The 23,688-nt window shown below is 38.8% G+C and overlaps 3 protein-coding genes across 7 annotated transcripts; 1 reads left to right on the top strand and 2 right to left on the bottom strand.

Moving 5' to 3' along the window:
* Positions 1-4,461: 4,461 nt before the first annotated feature.
* On the bottom strand, positions 4,462-18,007 carry LOC116304160 (uncharacterized). Of its 2 annotated transcripts, none has more exons than XM_031713833.2 (14): positions 17,813-18,007; positions 15,387-15,536; positions 13,846-14,263; positions 13,151-13,560; positions 12,316-12,438; positions 11,434-12,246; positions 10,805-10,915; positions 10,014-10,425; positions 9,042-9,481; positions 8,091-8,627; positions 7,717-7,757; positions 7,519-7,604; positions 6,362-6,763; positions 4,462-6,106 (listed from the first exon to the last, which is right to left on the bottom strand). In XM_031713833.2, the coding sequence occupies exons 2-14, from the start codon at positions 15,427-15,429 to the stop codon at positions 4,996-4,998; spliced, it is 4,947 nt and encodes a 1,648-aa protein (XP_031569693.2). In that variant the 5' UTR covers positions 15,430-15,536; positions 17,813-18,007; the 3' UTR covers positions 4,462-4,995. The 2 variants fall into 2 exon arrangements, with proteins under 2 accessions (XP_031569693.2, XP_031569692.2); XM_031713832.2 differs by lacking the exon at positions 17,813-18,007 and adding an exon at positions 15,629-15,731.
* Positions 12,434-20,215, top strand: LOC116304169 (uncharacterized). 2 transcript variants are annotated; one of them, XM_031713859.2, is made up of 2 exons: positions 12,434-13,016; positions 19,854-20,215. In XM_031713859.2, the coding sequence occupies exons 1-2, from the start codon at positions 12,998-13,000 to the stop codon at positions 20,213-20,215; spliced, it is 381 nt and encodes a 126-aa protein (XP_031569719.1). In that variant the 5' UTR covers positions 12,434-12,997. The 2 variants fall into 2 exon arrangements, with proteins under 2 accessions (XP_031569719.1, XP_031569718.1); XM_031713858.2 differs by lacking the exon at positions 12,434-13,016 and adding an exon at positions 19,483-19,571.
* Positions 20,216-20,383: 168 nt separating this feature from the next.
* LOC116304167 (uncharacterized) lies at positions 20,384-22,929 on the bottom strand. 3 transcript variants are annotated; one of them, XM_031713853.2, is made up of 3 exons: positions 22,783-22,929; positions 22,268-22,575; positions 20,436-21,624 (listed from the first exon to the last, which is right to left on the bottom strand). In XM_031713853.2, exons 2-3 carry the CDS (start codon positions 22,342-22,344, stop codon positions 20,907-20,909), a joined length of 795 nt encoding a protein of 264 aa, XP_031569713.2. In that variant the 5' UTR covers positions 22,345-22,575; positions 22,783-22,929; the 3' UTR covers positions 20,436-20,906. The 3 variants fall into 3 exon arrangements, with proteins under 3 accessions (XP_088880850.1, XP_031569713.2, XP_031569712.2); XM_031713852.2 differs by having other exon boundaries at positions 22,476-22,575; XM_089024724.1 differs by lacking the exon at positions 22,783-22,929 and having other exon boundaries at positions 20,384-21,624; positions 22,476-22,642.
* Between the last annotated feature and the right edge of the window lie 759 nt (positions 22,930-23,688).

Below are 23,688 nucleotides of genomic sequence, written 5' to 3'. Positions count from 1 at the left end.
TGATTTCACTCTACTTCTGACTCGATCCACTTCACTTTAATTCTGACGCGAGATGTTAGTAAGTATAGGGCCTCAATAACGATAAATTTTGCAAAATATCTACAGGAGTGACCCTATCAAAATAAAGAAATCTGTCTATCTCCTTTTCTGACTGTCTGTCTGTCACGCTCTTTGTTTCTCTCCCTCGTTAGTGTAGATGTGACTTTCTAAGTAATGTTTACAATATGAGCGGCCGTGTTGTATCGACTATGCAATCACGGCCGGAGGCGACTTTCGCGTCTGTGTTGTATCGGGCATGCAATCACTCGCCTCCGGCTCGTGATTGTATGGTCGATACAACACGGCCGCTCATGTTGTAAACAACTTGTGAAATCCCGTGAATTAAATGCGAACAGTAGTGCTGTATCAGAACAGTATACATCCACTAGTGGTTATATCTAATTAGCATTTTCATTGTAAGGTTGGTATCGGGTTTACATGATATTCACGTGACCTGATTTCTAAAGCTGTATTGGCTTAGGCCCTCATTAATTATTCATGAACTTTACAAGTAGCATACTTGAAGTAGTTTTTAAGCATCCGTGATGAAGCCCTGGAAGAACAATTAGTAATATTCAAGCCCATTAGCTCACTAGTCAAGTCAAGGCCTCACCACCATTTTAATGGGGCTTAAGAGCCTTCTTGCCGATTCATGCTCTCAGAATCCTTGAATCTTTGGTATTTATACATATCCTGCCAATCTGTGTCAGTCATGAACAGGTAATGCGTTTTTGATTTTATAAAAACGGATAATTTCCGGTAGAAAAGGCAAATACTTACATGCAGGTTTTTTTGTTAGTTTTTTTCCTGTTGCTGCTAGCTGGGGCAGGCACTGGATCACTGCGTTCGAACCTTTTCAACTTTCATAATTGACTAAAGACAACTGCGTGTTAAGCACATTGAAGTGATCCCATTACTCACTTGGTCTTTTCTTCAATTCTACGCGACCATTAACAACTGCAAAGCAACCAAGTAGAATGGATAATGCGATACTTGGGCATCATAGTGAGCGCACACGCAAGTGAGTGGTATAAATAAGGGTTTGATAGCAATAGCTTGCCAGAGGATTTAGCTTTGATCTTCTTAGATATCTTATTCTCTTGCTCGTGGTTCAGTCTAGCTTACTTTATCTTCAGCTGTCGTTCAATAGAATCAGTCGCCATTTGGAAACCAATAGACACACTAGATCCAGTTTCTCCGGCAGTTTCGTTATCTAGCCTTGGTTTGCGAAGCTTGTGTCAGTACGCTGTCTTGGGTTTCTTGTAGACGCATCTTCAAGAAAAACACTGTTTGCACAGAACAGTTTAGGGCTTCTTTTTTGACACCAATAACCTGGGGTACTACTGACTGGGCTCTGCCGTACTTATTTCCCTCGATAAACACTGTACGATAGACAAGCCTGACATTTGCAGTAAAATACCGTCCTGTTTTCCCTCATAGAGCACTTATGGCGAACAACACTACAGATAGGTCTCTCTCGGTGACATGCGAAGATTTACAGCTATGTTTTCGCTACAACGAGTCCTCCTTTTACCTTGACGTAGTAGTCGTGATTCTAACCATCCTCGACATCTTTTTTATCATCGCAACAATTCTTAGCAATGGGATTTTTATTCTCTCTCTCTACCGTTTCGAAAATATACGAAAATCCTCCAACTACCTACTTTTGAATCTGGCCGTAGGAAACTCTATTTTCGGGACTTTATCGTTATCGATTTGCGGCGTTTTTCAACTTCGATTTATCGATTGTAAACTAGACATGTGTTTTTACCAAGACATGTTTGTCTATTTGGCAGGAACAGGCTTGAGTTTGGGATTGTCAAGCTTTACACTTATAAGCATAGAGAGATATTTGTGTATCTTTTATGCCCTCAGCTGGCAGCGTGATTTGACTAATGTTCACGTTGCTGCAGTAGTTTTTAGTGTATGGATTGTTCTGGTACCTACTTTCAGTCTACTATACGGCTTCAACCTTTGGGCAGCGTTCTATATTGTCTACATAATGACCTTATTAATCAATATTCTAGCGTTATTGATTATTAATGGTAAAATATTCAAGGAGATTCGCCGACATGAAACTCGCATAGCCATGGAATCTCAAGGAGCTGCAAACGCGGAAGAATCGAGAAAAGTGCGCGAAAAAAAGCGCGCCAAAACGGTATTGTGGATGCTGGCGCTTTTGTTCCTCTGTTATGGACCAACAGTAGTTCTAGCTTTGGCAGCTAGAATACCTTCTATTGACCAAGTACGGTTACAATTCGGATGGATGGCTTGTAGGACGATATCTCTGAGTCATTCAGCATTTGCTATCCTTGTGTATGGATTGAGAACAAAAGAAATCCGAAGTGCTTACAAAAATCTGCTCAAAAAACTGTGCTGTTGTCGCAGAAATCATATAGCTTAATTTTATCCGCCATACGAAAAAAGTAGTTCGGTGTTTCTAATGAAACAAATGGTAAAATATACATGGTAAAAAGATGATAAAAACACTGAATTAATGAAGCGTAATTATATGGAGTTGAGAGTAACGTTTATGGACCAAACTGAGGATCGAGCTAGCAGGCAGCATACTGACCAACCAAGCAAGGCCTACTTCTTAAAACAAGTGTGTGAAGTCACTGAGATCAAACTATGGACCTCTTACTTTGCAGGCAGCACACTAACCAACCAAGCCACACTTGCTCCTTAGAACAAACGTGTATCTTTAAGATCAAGTTCTTGCTCAAAGCCGTTGCGCCCTAAAATTGTTTGCTACAAAATTTCTGATGCAAATCTCCTCAAACTCATTAATAATTCATGAGTTCAATGACCAATGGCGAACTTGCCTTGTAGTAACGTGCAAGCACCTTGATACTTGATCGATAACGGATCAAGACACTGATCAAAACACTGGTTTATCAAGAAAATATAAATATGGCGTAGATGGCGTGGGTAGGAGAGTGGAGCGAGCGGGGGAGGGGGGGGATAACCCCCCCTTTTCTTTTTTTTACGAAAAACCTTTTAATTTGCTCGCGTGTCTTAGAAGAACAGCAGCGGCTCAGTGTGATCTATTCCTCTAATTTGTGTCTTCAATCAATTCACTCAGCTACCGGAAACTTAAGTTATTTTACATGTTGATTGTCAGTCGTGTTACAAAGAGGAAATAGCAAACAAAAGGAAAGGAAAGGAAAGGAAAGGAAAGGAAAGGAAAGGAAAGGAAATAATAATAATAATATTGATGATGATTTTATATAGCGCCTTTTCCTAAAGTCCAAAAGCGCTTTACAATTGTATTAAAGTTATCTATAAACATTTTTGTATATTTACATTAAAATTGATGTAATTTATTAAAAGTCAATAATGAATATAAATATAAATACAAATATGTATACAATATAATATATATAAATAAGATATTATATATAGGTATGAGATATACTTGAATAAAGTATTTTTTGAATAAATGAGTTTTTAGATTTCGTTTAAAAGTGTCAATTGATTGGCTGGCTCGTAGATGATATAAAATCGTCCCAAAGTTTGGGAGCAAGGAAAGGAAAGGGAAGGAAAGGGAAGGAAAGGGAAGGAAAGGAAACGAAAGGAAACGAAGGAAACGAAGGAAACGAAAGGAAACGAAAGGAAACGAAAGGAAACGAAAGGAAACGAAAGGAAACGAAAGGAAACGAAAAGAAAGGGAAGCGAAGCAAAGCAAAGCAAAGGAAACGAAGAGAATGGAAATGAATGGAAAGAAAGGGAAAGGAAAGAGAAGCAAAGCAAAGCAGAGCAAAACCAAGCAACACAAAGCAAAGGGGGAAAAATATGCAAAGCGAGAGAAAATGTGTTGGGTGGCAGGTGTCCTATACTTGAATCTTCCCACCTTTCTCTCAGCAAAATAAACACCACTTAAAAGTTCAGTCCAATTAAAGGTATTCCTTGCCATTTTTCTACAAACATTTAATACTTTTAACGCAAATAACTCATTTTCTACCTAATTTTAATGCTTATCTCGTAGGTTTTCTATTAAAACGGACTTCAAAGGGCGCCGACAATAACTTAATTCAAAAAGCTTAAAACCATTGTCGTAATTACTGGAGTAGTTTTCCTTTAGGGTTACCCTTTGGCGGATGTTGTTTTGAAGCGTTTTATGTTGTCAACATTGGCTGGACATACACCTTATCTTGGCCGTAATGCTTTGTCATTTTAAACCTCGTTTTAGATTATATTCAAGTCTTTTACAAAAGTTATTGTAAACAAAGTTATTATCCACTCGGACGCTCTAAAACATGCCCAAGTTAAAAGGGTCCTTAAACATCATTAGCCAAAATAGTTCGTGCATTTCAGCACTGATATATGGTCATTTGAAGCTCATTTGTCATTTCAGTAGGAGTACGAGCATGCGCAGACATCTCCGTTGTCCTTAGGATAATATGAAGACCACTAGACTAGTTTAGGGCAGATGCTTTTTAATTTGATTTAAATAGACAATTTTACAGTTGATGTTTTTTTCAAGGGAAAGTTAAGCAAAAGAGAGTGCTTTTGATTTTAACTGACGTCACTATTACATAACCTAAAATGACGTCGCGTTTAGTACTATAACATATACATGATGCCAATTTTTCAATAACGTAACAAAAGGACGAAATGAAAATATATGACGTCACATTGTGTAAATGACGTCATTTTCTTCTAGCATTCAAGTGGTTGGTTTCTGCTGTTTCGTTATTTTTGTCGAGGACGACTTCTTTTCTTATTCCATCTAATAAAGGACCATCCAAGGGTCAATTAGGAACCTGTTTTGTCATTATATTTACATCCCTCTACTGCATGCACTCTATTAGAGGGTCCTTTTTGTGGACCCTTATTTTGAGTTACCTCCTGACCCTGGTCTTTATCTCCCTGGTTACCCTAGTCCCTTCTCGTCCTGTGAAGAATTTTCATTTCTTTTCCTGTCTTTCATTGCGTTCATTAACAATATCCGCATTAACAGTCGGTTCTTTTCTTCAAATCGTCTTGTAAAGGCAAACCATTGATCTCACTTGCATTGACGTAGGTTCTCTTGTCCCAAGACTTTTCAGCACCACCAAGACTGTCTGGCTCAATATAGGTCCCATTTTGCGTAGGATCTTCAGGAGGAGGACCCAGGGGTGAACGCGGTTTAATTTCATTGAAGTCCATCTTTTCATAAAAGTCGTCTGCTTCAGTATTGAGTTCATTACTTGACAGACGTTGGTTTGTTTTCGCTCTTGGTTTTAACCGAACATTCGGTATAGACGTATATTCAGGTTCCTGTGTATCGACCTTCGGTTTAGACGGACCGTTCGGTAGAGACGAGTATTCGGGTTCCTGTGTATCGACCTTCGGTTTAGACGGACCGTTCGGTATAGACGAGTATTCGGGTTCCTGTGTATCGACCTTCGGTTTAGACGAGTATTCGGGTTCCTGTGTATCGACCTTCGGTTTAGACCGACCGTTCGGTATAGACGAGTATTCGGGTTCCTGTGTGACGACCTTCGGTTTAGACCGACCGTCCGGTATAGACGAGTATTCGGGTTCCTGTGTGACGACCTTCGGTTTAGACCGACCGTTTGGTATAGACGCGTACTCGGGCTCTTCTCTTGAGTCCTGATGTTGTAAGTCGGCATCGGTTTGTCGGTTTAGCATTCCAGATGGAGGCACCGTAACATATCGTTCCTCATTTGCATCGCTTGTACTGTTGCTAAGGTTACCATTGGTTTTTATGTTTTGAGTATTTTCATGGTTACCGTCCTTATTGCTGTCACCTTCAAGGTTGACTCTCAACTCTTTCAGTTTGTTGTCTTGAGCTTCTTCGGCTGGACGCGGTTGTGCTCGCGCTGCGTATGCGCGCTGGTTCAATCCATGGTACACAGGATTAGTTGACCCGCTAAAGTCTTCTTGCCAAGGCAAACTCTTGTTCAGGTTCAGTATTTCGTCCCTCAGGTCTGGTCCGATCTCCTCGTAGGTGGGGCTCAGTGGTACTTCCACTCCTGGTTCATCTTGGAAGCCTGGGTTACTGAATGTAACGTTCGGTGTTACCTCGTTTTTCTCCTTCTGGACGCGTTGTTTACGCTTCCTAATCAAAACAAGGTCCAGAATGATGTTATATGTGTTAACAAAGGAGTGTCATGATTTTAAACAACAAATGCGCATGCGCTTGCTTCTATATTTATACAGCTGCGCATGGCATGAGTTTAATGAAAATTCAATGCTGGACATACCCATGAGATTAATATGAAAAGTTTATACTGCACATGCGCGTGACTTAGATGAATTTTCTCTCTTTCAGGAAGAATTTTTTAATGTCTGCTTTAGCATCAACAATGCTTACCTATAGAAATAAAACAAGATTATGATAATAACCAATACGCATAGTACACCAACCACTGCTCCAGCTGCCGACACAGGAACACTAGAAGAACTTGAATCTCCGGAGCCATGTCCTTTATTTTCGTCTGCTATCGGTGCCCCAGGACACTTTGGGTCTTTTTCCCCATTCAAGGCCAGAATGTTATAACCTTTCAAGGCACTCGACCCAGACTCCTTTGAATCACGCATGATAGCACACAGCAGGGATCCAGACATTGGTTTCCTTGGTCCGGATTGGTTCGCTTGTTGCGGTTCTAGGATAACAGTCTGGACTTTGATCCCGTTAGATACGGCTTTTGGATCTCCGACAACTATGACGTCATCGGGTGTGTAGTGTAGGAGGCCACTGGACCGTCTTCGGCGTCTTAAGAAAAAAATCAAGATTTGTGGCATCAGAGCAAAATGAATGATTCTTCTCATTGGCATATAGCGTAACTACGGACATGAGGAAGATAGTCCAGATTATTTGGGATAGCGCTCGCCTCTCACCAATGCGAACCGGGTTCGAGTCCCGCTGAGCTCGGTGTCGTATGTGAGTAGAGTATCGCTTGCTGGTTCTCTTCCTGTGCTTCGAGGGGTTTTCCGGGTTCTCCGGCTTTAATCCCTCCGCAAAAATCAACTTCTAAATTCCAATTGGAATCCAGTGGAAGGAGAGCCACTCTGTGGAATCCACTGTTAATCCCATTATTTTATTATTATTTATTTATAAAGTGTGAAGGGTAGTATAGTGGTAGTTAACTCGCATCTCACTCCTGGGGTCTCGAATTCGATTCCTGGACTCGACATCACATGTGAGTAGAGTTTGTTAGCTCTCTCCCTTGATTCGAGGATTCTTTTCCTGAGTTCTCTGACTTAGATCAGCTCAGAGGTTGTTTCAGGGTTCAATCTGTGAGTTAGGCCATGCCCTGACTTAGATCAGCCCAGAGATTGTTTCAGGGTTTGATCTGTGAGTTAGCCATGTCCTGACTTTGGTCAGCCCAGAGGTTCTTTCAGGGTTAGATCTGTGAGTTAGCCATTCTCTGACTTGGTTCAGTGTTTCTAGGTATAGCTTCAATTTGAAGGTTTGAAGAACACGCCAGTATATGAAACAAATATTACACATCATTACATAATCCTTACTTGTACTTGGCGTTACAGTCATGCTTTTCACAATATCCATTTACCATCTTAGCCATTCCTTCCTTGAATTCAGATGTTTTCCAGTCCTGTTATGGACAAGAAAAACAAATCACTTTATCATATTTCACGAGTGCAACCCCTCACAGCACGGTTACGCTGTAACAACTCCCTCCTGTTTCGTGTGTGGATTTCTCTTACCTCTAGTTTCATTTTTAAGGTCATTTCTATCTTGTTTTCCCCTAAATTATGAATAAATAAATACCACATTAATAAAACAATATCAGAAGATACCAAAACACTATCGAACGCAAAGCCCCGCCATTTTGCACTGCGTCGTTTTCTTCTTAAATTTCGCACGAGGACGGGGATAAAAAATACTGCTGTTGTTATTGCTTGTGCTGCTGCTGCTACTGTTGCTCCTGCTGTTGTTATTGTTGCTGCTGTTGCTGATGCTGGTGTTTTTCCTGTTATTATTGTTAGTGGAAGTGATGGTGGTGATGTCATTACACCCGCCCTTCATTCTTCGGTTCTGGAGCGGCCACACACACAAAAGCATCAACTAACAAACATACCGTAAAACACATCACACAAATGTGAAGCATAGCCTTCCTGACATTGGCAAACAAAACCATCTGGGTTCTCTTGTATCTTCGTACATTGTCCTTCATTATTACAAGGGTTGGGTAGACATGGGTTTCGTGTTGCAGTCGTCGTCAGCTTGGTTGATGATGTAAAACTGGAAGTATGTGATCGTTGAGTTGTTTGTGGGGTAGTTGTAGTTGTTGTCGCAGTTGTAGACTCTGTAGTTGGCGTCGTTGATGTCTTCTGCTTTGTTATTGATGGTTTTGTTGTTGTTGGCTGTTCTGTTGTAGTAGGGTGCGTCTTCGTGGTCGTTAGCTTCTCTGTAGTTGTTCCACTTGTAGTAGTTGTCGTAGTTGTTGGTATAGGGGCAGTCGTGCTAGGTGAAGATGTAACGTTAGGACGGTTAGGTACAGTCAAGCACGGCTGACCAGTTTCTGTGATGGAAGGACAAGCACACTTGTATCCACCAGGGACAACCAAGCATAGGTGAGTACACCAGCCATTATATAAAGTACAAGGGTGTGAATCTAGTTAATAAATTAAATATAGAGAGAGAGGATGTTACACGGTGGCGCGAAGATATGAAATTTATATTCGAGTGGTGAAAATATTTCGAGTGAAATCATCATAATGTCGAATTTCCTGGGAAGTCAGTGCGCAATGGCTTGCCACGTTGGTCTGTGTCTCATACACGGCAAGATCTCAACAGTTGATTGCAGACCAGTGTCACGCCTAAGCCGATCTAGAAAAGGTTAGCTTTTGACCTCCACAAGAAGCTCGACCCTGCCGTGGTTCCAATGATACCTCAGTTTTACTGTGATGTAATTCCTACGTCAAAATTTCAGATCAGCTGGTTATCTTTGATATTTCTGAATAATTTGACATCGATGAGGCTAATCTTTCGTAAACGAGTCTGCAATCAAGGAAAAGAAACTTCTTACCTGGAATCACCGTAGCGTTATGATATACATGGACATCCCGAGGAGCACCCGATGTCCTTGCGACCCTCGTCACGACATTCCCGTCTTGTTTCGGGATGCTGAATATACCACCTCCATTTCCCTTCTCGGACCAATAGATTTTCTCCTCGTTGAGAACCAATCCAAAGGGATTCGTCAAGTAAAGATGGGAAGAGATTAAATCTTGGACCCGGTAAGGTTGAGTCTTTAAGTCCATGAACTTAAGGGTCCCTTGAAGCTCGTCAATCCAGTAAAGCAGGTTTGTTTCTGGGTCAAGGGCCAGACCGTTTGGAGAAGGAGGAATGTCGCTCCATGACCAATGAGCAGGATTCGGAAAGGATTGGATGAGCGTTCTGTTTGCACCGTTCATGTCAGCACGTTCTATTTTGGCAAGATGTCCCCATGATGACCAGTACATGAACCTTGCATGGAAATAATAACTTATTATAACATAACAAAGGCACGGTAGCCATGTTGGATGATATGATGAAACAGGTTCAAAGAATAAAAGAAATGGCCGCCATGTTGGATGACATACCAAAAGACATGGCTACTATTGTTGGCTTACGAGACAAAATAACATGGCTGCTATGTTGGATGACATCTTAGAAGACATGGCTGTCATGTTGGATGACATACCAAAAAGACATGGCCGCATGACATACCAAAAGACATAGCCACCATGTTGGATGACATACCAAAAGACATGGCTGCCATGTTGGATGACATCATAGAAGACATGGCTGTCATGTTGGATGACATACCAAAAAGACATGCCCGCATGACATACCAAAAGACATAGCCACCATGTTGGATGACCTACCAAAAGACATGGCTGCCATGTTGGATGACATACCAAAAGACATGGCTGCCATAGTGGATGATATAGCCAAAAAAACATGGCGGCCAGCAACGACTTTTATTTCATTAGTTTATACTTCATCCTCGACCTACCCTCTCTTTCCATCCAGTACGATCGCCTTAGGTTGATCAAGATTAGACACCAAGACCTTCCTAAACGATCCATTCAGCTTTGAAACCTCAATAACATTGCTACCCATATCCGTCCAGTAAAGATTACGACCAATGGTATCAACCGCTAAACCCTGTGGTCTTTTAAGCCCACTGTTAACGATATTCATTTGAAAACTCCCATCCAAATGGGTTCGCATGATTCGATCAAGGCTCACATCTGTCCAGTAGACGAACTCCTCCAGCGGGTCAAAGTCCAAGGCGGTTGGTCGTTTGATGTTTGACAATGGTAGCTTCACTGGTGTGTTGGTCGTGTCATCCAACGAAAGCTTGTAAATACCTCGGCGCCGTATGCCACCCGCATCAGCGTACAACAAAAATTCTTTAAAATAACCTGAAGAACAAAGGCGAAGAAGAAGAATATTTTTTTAAATGACCTTAAGGAGAAGAAGATCTGTTTGAAACCCGTCATTTGACCTTTGTTTCTAGAATTTGTTTGAGTGACCACTAAACAATGATTCCAAGTCGGGACTGAACTTGATAAAATACAGTAAATGTATCAACACATCAATTCCATCCACGACTTGAACCATGGTTTAGTGTTAACTCAAGGGAACGACTTCAGGGAAGGTCTATCGTTCTACATCTTGAAATGGTCTTATCAGACGACACGAAGAAAGTTGACCTCAACAAAGTGGGTCCGAAAGCTATTTTCTTGAATCGTTTGTTGATAAGTTTGACAAGACGTTTACTAAAACTTCAGTTGTACTCACAAGTCTTCCCATCATCCTTCAGCGTCATTTCATTCGGACATGCGCACTTTCGACCACTAGGTTCGAAGAGACATAAATGACTACAGTTCCCGTTGTTTTGTGAGCAGGCGTCTGAAAATGAAGAAAGACAATAAATGAGAAATGTTTATATGACTGTGATGTAGTAACTACCTGGTTGCCTTGGTTGGGCAGCGGCCTGTTGAGCTGGAAGTCGTGGGGTGGATTCATCGTAGCCCGCAGACGAACATTCTGGGTCTGTGAATGGAATGTCTGGGGGTATGTGCTTCTATTGGTTTAAAAATATTTGCAAATAGTGAGAACTATCCGTGGCTCGAATAACCACATAAAATGGTCCAGTCACATTTAGAGACATTATGTTAAACATAGAGTGTCATACGTTTATCAGTTTGGACTGTTAAGTCCCATCCTCTCTCTAAATTAGATTGATTATTTTGAAATATTGTTACTGGAACTCTATACTGTTGTAGTGACATTCACTTTCCACCTCTTCTTTTTGACACTGAAAGCCTCTCCTCACCCACTCAAGCTAAAGCGTCATGCATGACAACTCCCAAGCTCACCCCCCTTGACGCAATAAATTGGGTGCCAAAGAAAGGATGCTTACTTACTTGGTGTTAATGTTACATTGAAGTCCACAGCCACAATACTCAAAGGTCTGCCAAGAAACCATGTCAAGTTCTGCAAGACTCTACCTGTGTCTTTGTCGATTTTTATCACAGCACCATCATTCGCGCGTCGGCCACTGTCCAAGAGGTACAGGAAGCCATCAATCGAGGTCAGAACCGAAGGCCCTAACGCCTGCCGAGAAAGATGAATCGTCACCACCCCTCCTGGGCTGACTCGATCAACATACTGAAGCACGTTGTGAAACTCGTCAAACCAGTATAACCTGTTTTCAAAGATAGTAACTCCTGTTGGCGGGGAAACAAGATTCGCTAGTACACGTCTGTTGAGGCCTGTCATGTCAGCTTGCTCTATTTTTGGCGGGAGATCTACTCCGCCGCTTCCCCAGTAAAGGTGACGTTTTTTGAGGTCAAGGATGATGTTGGTCGGACGTTCCAAGTTCTCATAAATAAGTGTCTTCCTGTACTTTCCATCCAACTGGGCAACTTCAATTCTATTGGCTACCCTATCGTTCCAGTAGAGATTCCAAGCCATCCAATCCACTGCCAAGCCATCCGCACTCCTTACTCTTCCCACAATTCTCTCTTTAGATGTTCCATTCAAGAAAGCACGGAAAATAGACTGTTGCCATGTGTCGGTCCAGTAAATGCGTCTGTCTATTGGGTTTACAACGATGGCGCTTGGATACTCGAGGTTTGCTAGAGGCACGCGTTTCATTACGGGTTGCGGGACGTCTAGCGGGATTTGATAGATTGCAATCGGAGTTGATGTTGTTAGAAAAATTGATTTAGTGGATTCTAGAAAAGAAGGAAAATTATGAAGTCAAGTCTTGGGAAGACAGTAGTGCAAAGGAAAGATTTTTGTACCTTTGCAAGTCGTACCATCTTGGCTCAGAATTTGGCCATCTGGGCATGCGCACTTTGGGCCAAGTGGAGATAAAAGACAAAGATACTGACAGACGTGGTTTCCTTTTACACAGGAAGTGTTTCCTTGGAGATCAACGGAACGAGTTAAATTATGGACGAATAGGGACAAGAACTGAGGGAGGGAGTGGAAGGGGAAGAAGAAGAAAATGAAGATCGTAAAATTTAAGAAAAAGAAGAAGAAGACTTAAGAAGAAGGAGGAGGAGGAGGAGAAGAAGAAGAAGAAGAAGAAGAAGAAGAAGAAGAAGAAGAAGAAGAAAGATTAAAAAGAAGTAGATGATGATGATGATGAAGAAGAAAAAAGATTAAGAAGATGATGATGAAAAGAAAGGAGAAAGAGAAGAAGAAGAAGAGAACTGAAAAGTGGAAGAAGTAGCAAGAAAAAGAAAGACTGAGTTAGAATAAGATGATTATGAAAAGGAAGGAGATAAAGAAGAAGAGGAGAAGAGAGAAAAAGAAGTGGCAAGAAGAAGAGAAAGAGTAAGAAGAAGAAGATGATAATGATAAAGAAAAGGAAGAAGAAAATGAAGAGTAGGAGGAGGATGATGAAGCAGAAAGAGGAGGAGGAATAACAGGAGAAGATAAGCCGAGGGAGAGGAACTAAGAAAAGACTAGTAGCAAAAAATGACTAACAAAGATAAAGGTAACTCAATAAAAATATTAATTTAAAATCCAAATATTAGAGTAATTGCATCCAACCCATGAAATGCGAAAATGATAATGCTTTAGGATAAAATGTATTATATTATAAACGTAAATATCTTAATACATACTAACCTCTGGGTTGCCTGGATTGGTCGTATATCACTATCCCCATATCATTAGAATATCCCACATTATAATACACTCCAGAATTCCCCCCATTCTTGTTTATAGTTCTAATCCTGGTGCTAAAACTCGCTGAATCACTCCAGTACAACAAATCTCCCAACATATCCAAACTAAACGCGTGAATATCAAAAAAAGATCGATGTAGAACGCGGTTTTTCCCGTTAAAATCGACTGACATGATTTGATCCTGCATACTGTCAATCCAGTACAGGCGGTTGTTGGCGTAATCGATCGCAATCCCGTGTGGCCAGCGTTGGTAGAGCGGACTTAGATTAACTATTGTTGTCTGGTTATGGCCAGATAGTGTGGCTTTCTGTATTCTTGGTCTTGAACCTAAGTCTGTCCAGAACATTATCCTTTAGGAAAAAAGAAATTTGGTTTTAAAAACGTAACTTGAATGAACTTTTTTCCGAGAAAATCTAGCTTTATGAAACATAATTTACATCTAGAATAATTTACAAAGCTCAAAAACTTATTTTGTTTTAGCTTATTTTCAGTTTTGGCTTTTATTGACTTGTACACCATTCGGGCTTCGGGTCGAAATGTTAAATAAATGAGTCTGTGATCAAAGAACACAGCGTTATTTTACTTATTCAAAAACAGTCACCATCTGATAATCATTATATTGTACCAGTCCTCACCCATTCCTTGGATCCACAGCTATCCCATGAGGATTGATAACACCAACGTTCACTAACGTCTTCCTCTTCATACCATCATACGTCACCACACTGATCTCTCTTCGTCCATAATCCGTCCAATAAACAAGCTCTGTCTCCCAGTCCACAGCCATCCCATAAACAGTAGTAATATCCTTCGTAACAACATCTTGGACATCACCGCTCGTGAAGTTTAGACTCTGAATGACGTCACGGCTTAGGTCACTCCAAAATAGAATTTTTCTTCTGACGTCAACAGCAATGGCGGCTGCTCTGCGGAGATTAGACTTCACGGTTGACACTGATGAGCCACCATGGCTCAGCTGAAGTAAATTTATCGTTGTTGTGTCGGTGTAAAATAGACAGGGAGGGGAGGGACAGGGGTTTGTCGCTTGTGTGCCTGCGAAAGAATGAACAAAAGAAAAATGTTACGAAACGAGAAAGTGATCAATATAGTTTAGTTTTCTCCAGGGTTTTAATTGTTTTTACTTTAGAAAATCCATGAAAAAATTTTTTCAACTGTTATCTTTTATTTATTTATTTGACTTTTTTTTAACACGTATGCTAATCTGAATTTTTAGCGCCATTGTGACTTACGATCCGAAAAATTGGTAGCCTTCAAGTAAGTCTCAAACTCTCACTCTGTACTTGTTTAACTAGCTCTTGTTCTTAGAGATTGGTTGTATTGAGAGATATTTTAAATCTTTTGATTCACGTGTTCTAACTTATGTCTTATGAACGATTCCGTGTATAAAGTTGGCTTCGTTTTTCTTTTCCTTTTTACGGCTTATCTTATTTTGGCTACGTTATTATTTGCATGAAGAGAGTTATTTCATGCATGTCAATATAATATTGGCTGAAAGTAACTGGCAATACTAAAAAAAATGGTTCATCGTTAATATCGATATATGATAATATAACAATAATTATCAGTTTTCGTAAAAGTTAAGCGTTGAAATTATAATTATCTGAAGCCTTAAGCAAGAATACTAATATTGAAAAGGCCCTGAAACATCATTTAAAATGCTGTCGATAACGAAAATATGAACTGCACAATAAAGTCTTTCAAACATTTGCTCATTCGATTTTCTTTCATTACAAAATTTCTATTATGCGGGTAAACTGCACTTTTATGAATTATTTTCAGTTTTATCTGCAAGTTTCTATCGGTTTCGTACTTGTTTTTAATCTAAACTTCCGAATGCCTTCGAGCGACAAACTACTACATTGATTATATCATAGTTATATTCCTTTCCGATTAAATGGACTTAATGGTACAATTCGTAAATCTTTCGTTGTTGTTGTTGAATCTTGCATGGTTTCGGGTAACTGAAAAATTCTAAGGTAAAGTTGAGAAAACTTGAGGTAATTTTAGTTTTAATTGGTTTGAATTCATTAATATTTAGTCTGAAACAATGGCGTAGTAACAATGTTCTTCGATCACTGCATCATTCGTCTTGCTTCTCGTACAAACCACACCAGTCCTACGATATTCACAACTTACTGAGTGACTCAGTACTCACCTTCCAAATGAAGAAATAACAATGAGAATAAAATTAAAACCATTAAGGCCTTAGAAATGCTATTATTAACTTCCTCATAGCTTGAAGATTTCTTCAGAGTATCGAAGTTGTATCTGTTAAGCTCCCATTATTTCTTCAATTCGGAGTATTCTGCAATGAACATAATTCAAAATTATTATGGAATGAAACTTAAAGAATATCATAAATTTTTAAGTCAGAACACGAGCTTAAGAGCCACTTACTTTAGCTGTCGAAATAGCAAAGCTGGGAAACTATATTTTTCCAGAGAGTATGAAATATATAAATATTGTATTAAAGCTTGTCAGTCAGTCTGTTGAGCTACGAGTTCTCTCACGATTCATGACAGTGCAAAAATCGCTCATTCGTTATGGTTGTCAAGGAAACGGGATATACATGTCAACCTTAATTGGTCGTAGTTTTTATTGTTGTATATAAGAATAGTAAAACACTATATTTGGATGATTTTTTTTGAGAGATGCTGTCGAACAAAATAATTGATCGTGTCATTAATGCGATTTTAATCGTGGAACATCGCATGCGATGCAAGGTAGTGAAAGAGCTTAGCATTCGATTTTTGTCGTTATAGAGTACATGTCGAACGAAACAATTGATCGTGTCATTAATGTGATTTTAATCGAGGAACATCGCATACGATGCAAGGTAGTGAAAGAGCTTAGCATTCGATTTTTGTCGTTATAGAGTACATGTCGAACGAAACAATTGATCGTGTCATTAATGCGATTTTAATCGAGGAACATCGCATACGATGCAAGGTAGTGAAAGAGCTTAGCATTCGATTTTTGTCGTTATAGAGTACATGTCGAACAAAACAATTGATCGTGTCATTAATGCGATTTTAATCGAGGAACATCGCATACGATGCAAGGTAGTGAAAGAGCTTAGCATTCGATTTTTGTCGTTATAGAGTACATGTCGAACGATACTCGAAACGGTGCTGCACGGTACGAAATTGACGACACATTTGAACCAATCATAGCGAGTGATACTACTGTTCGTCCAATCAAAATGCTCGTACACGGCCACGGACACATCATTACGAAATTTGCTCACAGAACGAAACATGGATATTGTATGTGACAATTTGATAGAAAACTCACGATTTCGGCATCCAATGTATGAACAGCATCTAAGTGTGATTCGTACTAAAGAGAAATATGTCGTATGCAACTTTCGACAAATCGATTTACGATGCTCTCGACTCGTCGACTGAGTATAAACTATGATTTAGCACGATTTAAGAACTTTTAAGCAATGTACTTCTGTAAAAATTCATGAAGACTGAAAGTAAATTTATAAGAATCTTCCAGAGATCGATGAACTACCCTGCGAGCAGGAGGTTTTTTTCCTGAACCCACGGAGAGTTCAGAAAAAAAACCTCTGCTAGCAGGGTATCGATTAACAAATATCGCATACGAATTTGATAAATTGGACATATAAACTCAAATACAACTCTGGCCATGGAATATAGAACGTTTTAGTGTCGTAAAACACTAGCTTCTACTTGTAATGATTCTTGGAATAATTTTTTTAAATGTGATATTTCTTATATCGATTATTGCATTAACCTTGACATAGATTAACTTGGATTAAGCCAATAAAATTATCATTCGAGTAACACATTTTTGTGCCATTATGTTAAACCATAAAGCCATAAATCACCCCTCACTGATTTATTACCTTTAGTTAGTGCAGCTATCGATCTCTTAAGAACCTTATCTTTTGTGACTTTAACGGATGAATAAACAGAGTAACAAAGGAGCAGTTTGACACAAACCCCATCGTTCCATGAAACTTTTTTCTGACAGTATGTTATGATTTTGTCTTTATTGATAATGAGAACTATTTTCTACGACACGTAAGAAGTGGATAAAGATGTGACTAGTCAAGCACAGTTATCATTTTACGAAAACTTAGTAAATATTTATTGATTTATTCCCTAAAAAAGCACTGCAAAAACGATTTACAAAACTGTGAAGTTTAGTCAAGAGCAAAACACTATTTAAAACAATTACTTTAGTAGCATTTTCGCACGGTTTCAATGAAATTGCAAAGTCAGCTTGAAGGCAGCGTTTATCATTTCCGTCACTGCATGGGGGGTGGAAAGAACCGGAAAAAAACAATACGAATGTTATTTTCCATTGTTACTGGTACATAATTTATATTCTTTAAATTTCTATTAAGTTATTTGATCTAAAAGAGATTGGAATTTTATTTATTTAGAGATTTGGAATTTTATTTATTCAGAGTAGGTATAAACTTCGGTAGATGTCTAAAGAATCTTACAAACGTAAACCAGCATCTCTTCATCGACTCCTCCGCGGTCCTTGATGTCGACATAAAAAAGCCGCTTCAGCAAAAAAATTAATCGAAAGATCGATACTTACCGATTATGTTCAACTTCAAAACCAAATCTCTTCGTTACTTGTTCGACTCTTGTTTATAGTACCTTCCGAAAAACGATTTTTGATCTTTCTTTGATAGTTTAACGAAGAATTTCGCGATCGAAATGTCCTAAATGATCGGCAAAAGCCGAGATTAGGTCGTAGTCAGATTGTTAGAAGGTAGATGGTGTTGCCGTTTGAGTGCGAACAGACGGCGAGTGCGCATAATCCAAAACAACTTGAGAAATAAATCTATTTCTGAATAATCAATAGAGGAACTTCTAGTAAGTTATAAATAGAGTTCCATAGCATAGGCGGGAATTCTGAGGCTGGAGGCCGTTCTGGATGGTCGTAATCTTATTGATACTGCTTGCTCGTTGATAAATGATAAAGAAAATAAGAATGGAAGGAAAAAAAAGTGGAAGGAAAAAAATTGTAATAGAAAAAAGAAATTGAAAGTGCAAGTACTAGAAAACGGAAAGGCAAATAGAATGGAAGGTGTATATAGGAGTTGAAAAGGAAGGGTTGTAAATGAAGAAACGCGTGGAATGAGATGAAACTATAGGAACGAGAAATGGAAGAGAATTGGAATGAAAAAAAAAAAGAGAATTGAGTATTTCAGAGCGATATGGATGGAATTAGGCGAGAAAAGGAAAACCAAGAGAAGGGAAACAAATAGCGAAATGAATGGAAGGGATGGAGAGGAAAAGCTTCAATTAATAAAAGATAAAAGAATATAAAAAAGAATAAAACAAAATAGAGAGGAATGGAAATTTGATCAACCAAATGCGTTACATCACACGTCGCTCTGTGATATATTGTGTTACATTACATTGCGTTACATTATTCAAACGTCATGATACACCTGATCTATTTGTTTTCAAAAACAAAACACTTGCCAAAACTTGAAAACATTCACTTCATAACACAGCTATGAATCTTCGAAATTATTTGTGGACATTCCCTTGATATTCTTAACAAAAATTGTAGCCTATTTACGAACTGGTTTTGCCATTCTTTCGAAAGAAGTTGGGAATTTTCTAAATCATTGATTGAGGATTTGCCATCACTTCGCCGCAAGAAACTAAAAGCTTAAAATTGGCTTGAAAACTCTCTCTCTGCCGACAAGGTTTTCATTCCATTCCAACGAGAGATTGTGACACTCTTCAACTGGTAAGTCAATATTGATACTTCTAAATATAAATATCATTGAGTAAAATAAAAGTTTTATTTCCAATACGGAAGCAGGCACAATAATAAGATCTCGGTGATCTATGAACAGTCTCGCCGCTTCTCATAATTATATGGCTCAGTTATAATTCTGTAAATTATTAGATTAATCTCTACGAATTCATGACAAAGAGGTTAATTTGTACATAGCTATCTTATGGTGATAAATCTAACGAGATAATTTCAGTTTTTGATATGAGTGAGAATTTATATGTACGAGACTGTATGAATGTAAATAATTTATCGGCTAGAAAGGTTTGATAGAACAACTAAACAAATAAGTTCTCTCGTTTTTTCTCGTCATATACGCATAAATGTTACTCAAAATTATATATAACCAATCTTTTCATTGCCAAAAACTTCTACTAGGATAAAAATAAGAATATTTCTTTGTCATTTAACTCACGATAATGAATGATATCTCAGCAAATTTTGTATTTTTAGCGATTATAGTTTCAACATTATCGTTGGCTGTCAAACATGAAGGTAATTTATGTTTCAGTGCTGGTCGCATGTTTGATTGGATTTTCAGGTAAATATTGAAGCCAAATAATATAATCGTTCTTTCTTCTACCGCTGGTGTCATCCATCCCATCCCATTCATCCTTCCATTTACAAGTTAATCCATTCCATTCGCTTGTCTATCCAATTTTATCCATTCATCCCTACATTCCATCTATCCGATTCATTAATCTATTTCTTCAATCATCCATTCCATCCCATTCACCCATCCCTATATGTCTATATGTTACCCATCCATCAGTTTATTCACCCGGCTCATTTTTTATTTCTTATTTTTCTTTCAAAACTCCAGACGCATTCTACTGTTGGGAGTGTAGCTCCAAACATGGTAACTGTTCTCAAGATTCCTTGCACGGTGCAATCAAAGTTCACTGCGGAAACGGCTACGATTACTGCGCCGTGTATCGAACAATCTTATCTGACGAAACCCCTGGTGTCTTCACGCGAGCCTGTACAACATCCTGTAACATGCCACACGTCACCTGGGTAACGAAGACCAATAATACAAGGGTAAAACATTGTTTAAAGTGCTGTAACAGTGAATATCAATGTAATGGTTTACTGGGAGACCCGTGCAGCGATACGAACAAGGTACAAGACAGCTTTCAAATAGTATTTGGCTGTTTATTACTACTGTGGAATCTGATTGGATGAAAGAGTGGATTCTATAAATCTTCCATAAACTGTGTCATTCATTTGCTGACGAATGGACCCAAGTTCGCAATAGTCCCCTTCACAGTTCCCTGCGCCATCTTGAAAGGTAGCCTTGCCTTTGCATTGAAGCGAGATGAACAGTGAGCTTGCAATGATAGAGACCTTTCTTTAACACCTTGGACAATTATTCACATGTCTCTATCATTGCAAGCTCACCGTTCGACTCGCTTCAATGCAAAGGCAAGGCTACCTTTCAAGATGGCGCAGGGAACTGTGAAGGGGACTATTAAACTGATATGAGAACATGTATTTTTTTGTAGATAAATCACGGAAAGCATACAACAATAAGATGTTCTTTTCAATAATTCTCGCATTTCGTTTACTCTCATTTTTCTAGTGGTTGCATAAGCGTGCAGCGTCAGGCAGCAGCTGATCTGAGAGAAAATGTTAGCCAATTAGAGAAAATTTAAAAAACTGAGATGTACAAATATACCAAATACAAATATACCAAATTGATGGTTTTCAACCATTCCCAAGAGAATTAAATAACAAAAGACACGGCGGCCATGTTGGAGGATATAACAAAAGAATTCATTGGCAATTCTTTTGTTAAGTTCCTCCAACATGGCCGCCGTGAAAACCATCAATTGAAAATATTGATTATGATACCACATCGCAGTTGAATTTGTGCTCAATATTCGAAAACCACCGTCTCCTCGACTCCTGCTTTCTTAATATTCTTTTCGTAGTTCTTCAACTTTTTTTGATTTCTTGCATAAAAATCCCCCGTTCTTGATTTTTTCTGTCTTTCCACCTCGTTAACGACAAGCGAGGGCCTCTTCTTGTTCATTTTGACTCTGAGTAGAGGATCTTCAGTCGGGTCAGTAAGTTCGGTGTCCGTTCGATCACGTCGGAATTCCATGATATCACTAGTAGAAATGATTGATGGACGTTCGTTGATTCTGGATGGGTTTGTTTGGTCCAAGCGCTCGCCGTATTGAAGAACGCCATTTTCTAGCCCTACTCTTCTATTCATGTTATCTTTTGCATACGTCAAGCTGTCTTCATTTGTATTTTGCTCTACGGGACAAAAATCTCCAATCGCGTTCCATGTTCTTTCCTCGCAACGATAAATAGACTGAAGAGTAGTTCTGTTACTATCGTTACCATCATAGATAGGATTCATTCGCATCCCTACGATCCACGGGCAGTTCATTGTAGCACCTGCGTCATATACCGGCCCATTTTGCACTGCATGAGACCATGGTGAATTTATTTCCTGCCATGGGAAAACTTGTGCTCTTATTTGCCTGGAATATGGCCAGTTGAATTCTTCAAGGTTCTGGAAGTTATCTACGATGGCTGCAGAGAGTTTTTGCTGATGGTTGATGTCTTTGTTGTTCGATTTCCTACACAGAACAGCAAAGATATGACTGCCATGTTGGACGAATTTAACGGGTTTATTTTTTTGATATCCAACATGCCGGACAAACACAAAGATACACAAAATTAGCAGGGCGGAAAAATTGTTATGAACATCACAGCCGCCGGTTTGTTGGTTGGATTTAATATGGTTTCTCTCGTATGTGTCATCCAAAATGCAGCCAAAAACAGAAGATTAAAATCAGCAGGGGAAAGTCGTTAGGAATGACACAGCCGCCATGTTGGATGAATTTAACAAAAGATAATGTCGTTGGTTTAGGTATGTCATACAGCATGGCGGCCATATTGGCAGTCGTATACGAATTCCTACGTGTTTCTAGACTGACATGGTGAAGTGTTTATCAATATCACGCATCTACTTGCTCTGATAATATTGAGCAACACGACGATGTTTGAACACAAATATATTACTGATATATTATATTATTATTAATAATATAACATTTGACTAGCACAAAACTTCTTGAAAGTGGAGATTAAGTCGGTTCTCTATAACCGATGTGGTTTTTTTTTTTTAATGTAGACGCACACACTACCACTCGATTGAAGGCTTTATGATGCTGGCTAGTTTCAGTTCACTGACTGCGTATTCGTTTTATTCGATTTTACCTGTAAGAACATCTTAGATAGTGCACCCAAATGGTTTTCTTCATAACTGCGTGCAAAACACGGCACTGACTTTGCATCTATCTGGCTTTTTTGATTACGTACTAAAACTTGAGTATTAAGTGCAGGGAGATAATTTCTAGTCTTTTCTGATGTGTCGAAAATAGAACATTCAAATGGCTTCCTATAATTAAGCGGAAAGAACTCTTACTTGACTTTCCAACAAAGTAGGATCGTCATTACGATTGCAATGATTATCAACGCTCCACAAACTCCAAGAACAATCCAAAGGATAGTTAACGAACCTAATTCTAGAAACATAAAATACGAAAAAGTTATTAAAGAATACGCGCAGTTTCAAAATGGTTTCCATTGGCATTTCGGTACATCTTATCCAATCGTGGTATATATTATCAGAAAGGCGATGACCTTATTAAAAAGTTTGCGCATTTTTCTTCCCTCGTACAAAATCTCAACTCAAATCTCAAAATGTGATAGATAAAGTACACTCTACCTACCCATTACGAGGTTACAACTGACGAGAATTTCTCTCCCTGGTATGAAAATAGACCATGAACAACAAATTATTTAAATTATGCTTATTTGAAGTCGTATCGAATGAAAAAATATCAATGGGTTTTGATTCAAATTCACGTTGTAAAATCAAAAACTGGTGTACGTAATTAGGAAACTAATTTAAGAATATTTTTCGAGGGGGAGGGAGTGAGGGTGCTTTGTTTATGAAGATAAAAGCGTACATAAATAAATTATAAATCTTATTTAAAATTCTTATGATGTCGTTAACTCTTGAAGTAAAAATAAAATGTCGCGCAATAAGTCAAGAAAGAGTAATCTTTAATGTTCTTTATATTGTCTTAATGGATATTAATGTGACAAGGGGTTTGGGTGATATTGCAAGAGAGCAAGTGTTGCGAATCGAATTCGTACGTTCGTTACAATTCTACCGTAACTTTTGCCATGTAAGGACCACTTAGGAACAACGTGCACCAATTCGTATCCGCGTTATATTGACAGATGAAATATCTATTTACATGAGACCCTTTAAAAACTATTTTTGACGTGAGGCAAACAGGAAAAATCAAAAGAAATGTCAGAAAGTTCAAAAGTAAAAGTGTAATTTCTTTCTCTTTTTTCTCCGTTAGCCTCGCAAAAAAATGAGGGTCCCGTTGTAAAAGGTTGAATTTTAAGACGCAAATTTAAAGAAATATTTCGCCGTATTGGTAGTTTCTTAGTTTCTTCCATTGATTTCTCTGTCCCCCTTTTATTCCACCTTCAGTATATTGTGAAGCATTGTGGGTACGTACTGATCTTAAAAAGCGATCAATTTTAAAAGTTAAAGAACAAGCAAACATACAACAATTTTTTTTTCAAACGATTGTCAGTGACTTAAACAAAATAACCTG

This window comes from Actinia tenebrosa, unplaced genomic scaffold (assembly GCF_029948245.1).
Source record: "Actinia tenebrosa isolate PJP-AT-01 unplaced genomic scaffold, QUT_ActTen_1.0 PGA_scaffold9__36_contigs__length_13948895, whole genome shotgun sequence".
Taxonomy (NCBI): Eukaryota; Metazoa; Cnidaria; class Anthozoa; order Actiniaria; family Actiniidae; genus Actinia; species Actinia tenebrosa.
The sequence above is the reverse complement of the archived record's forward strand: the minus strand, read 5'-3'. Positions and strand labels throughout refer to the sequence as shown.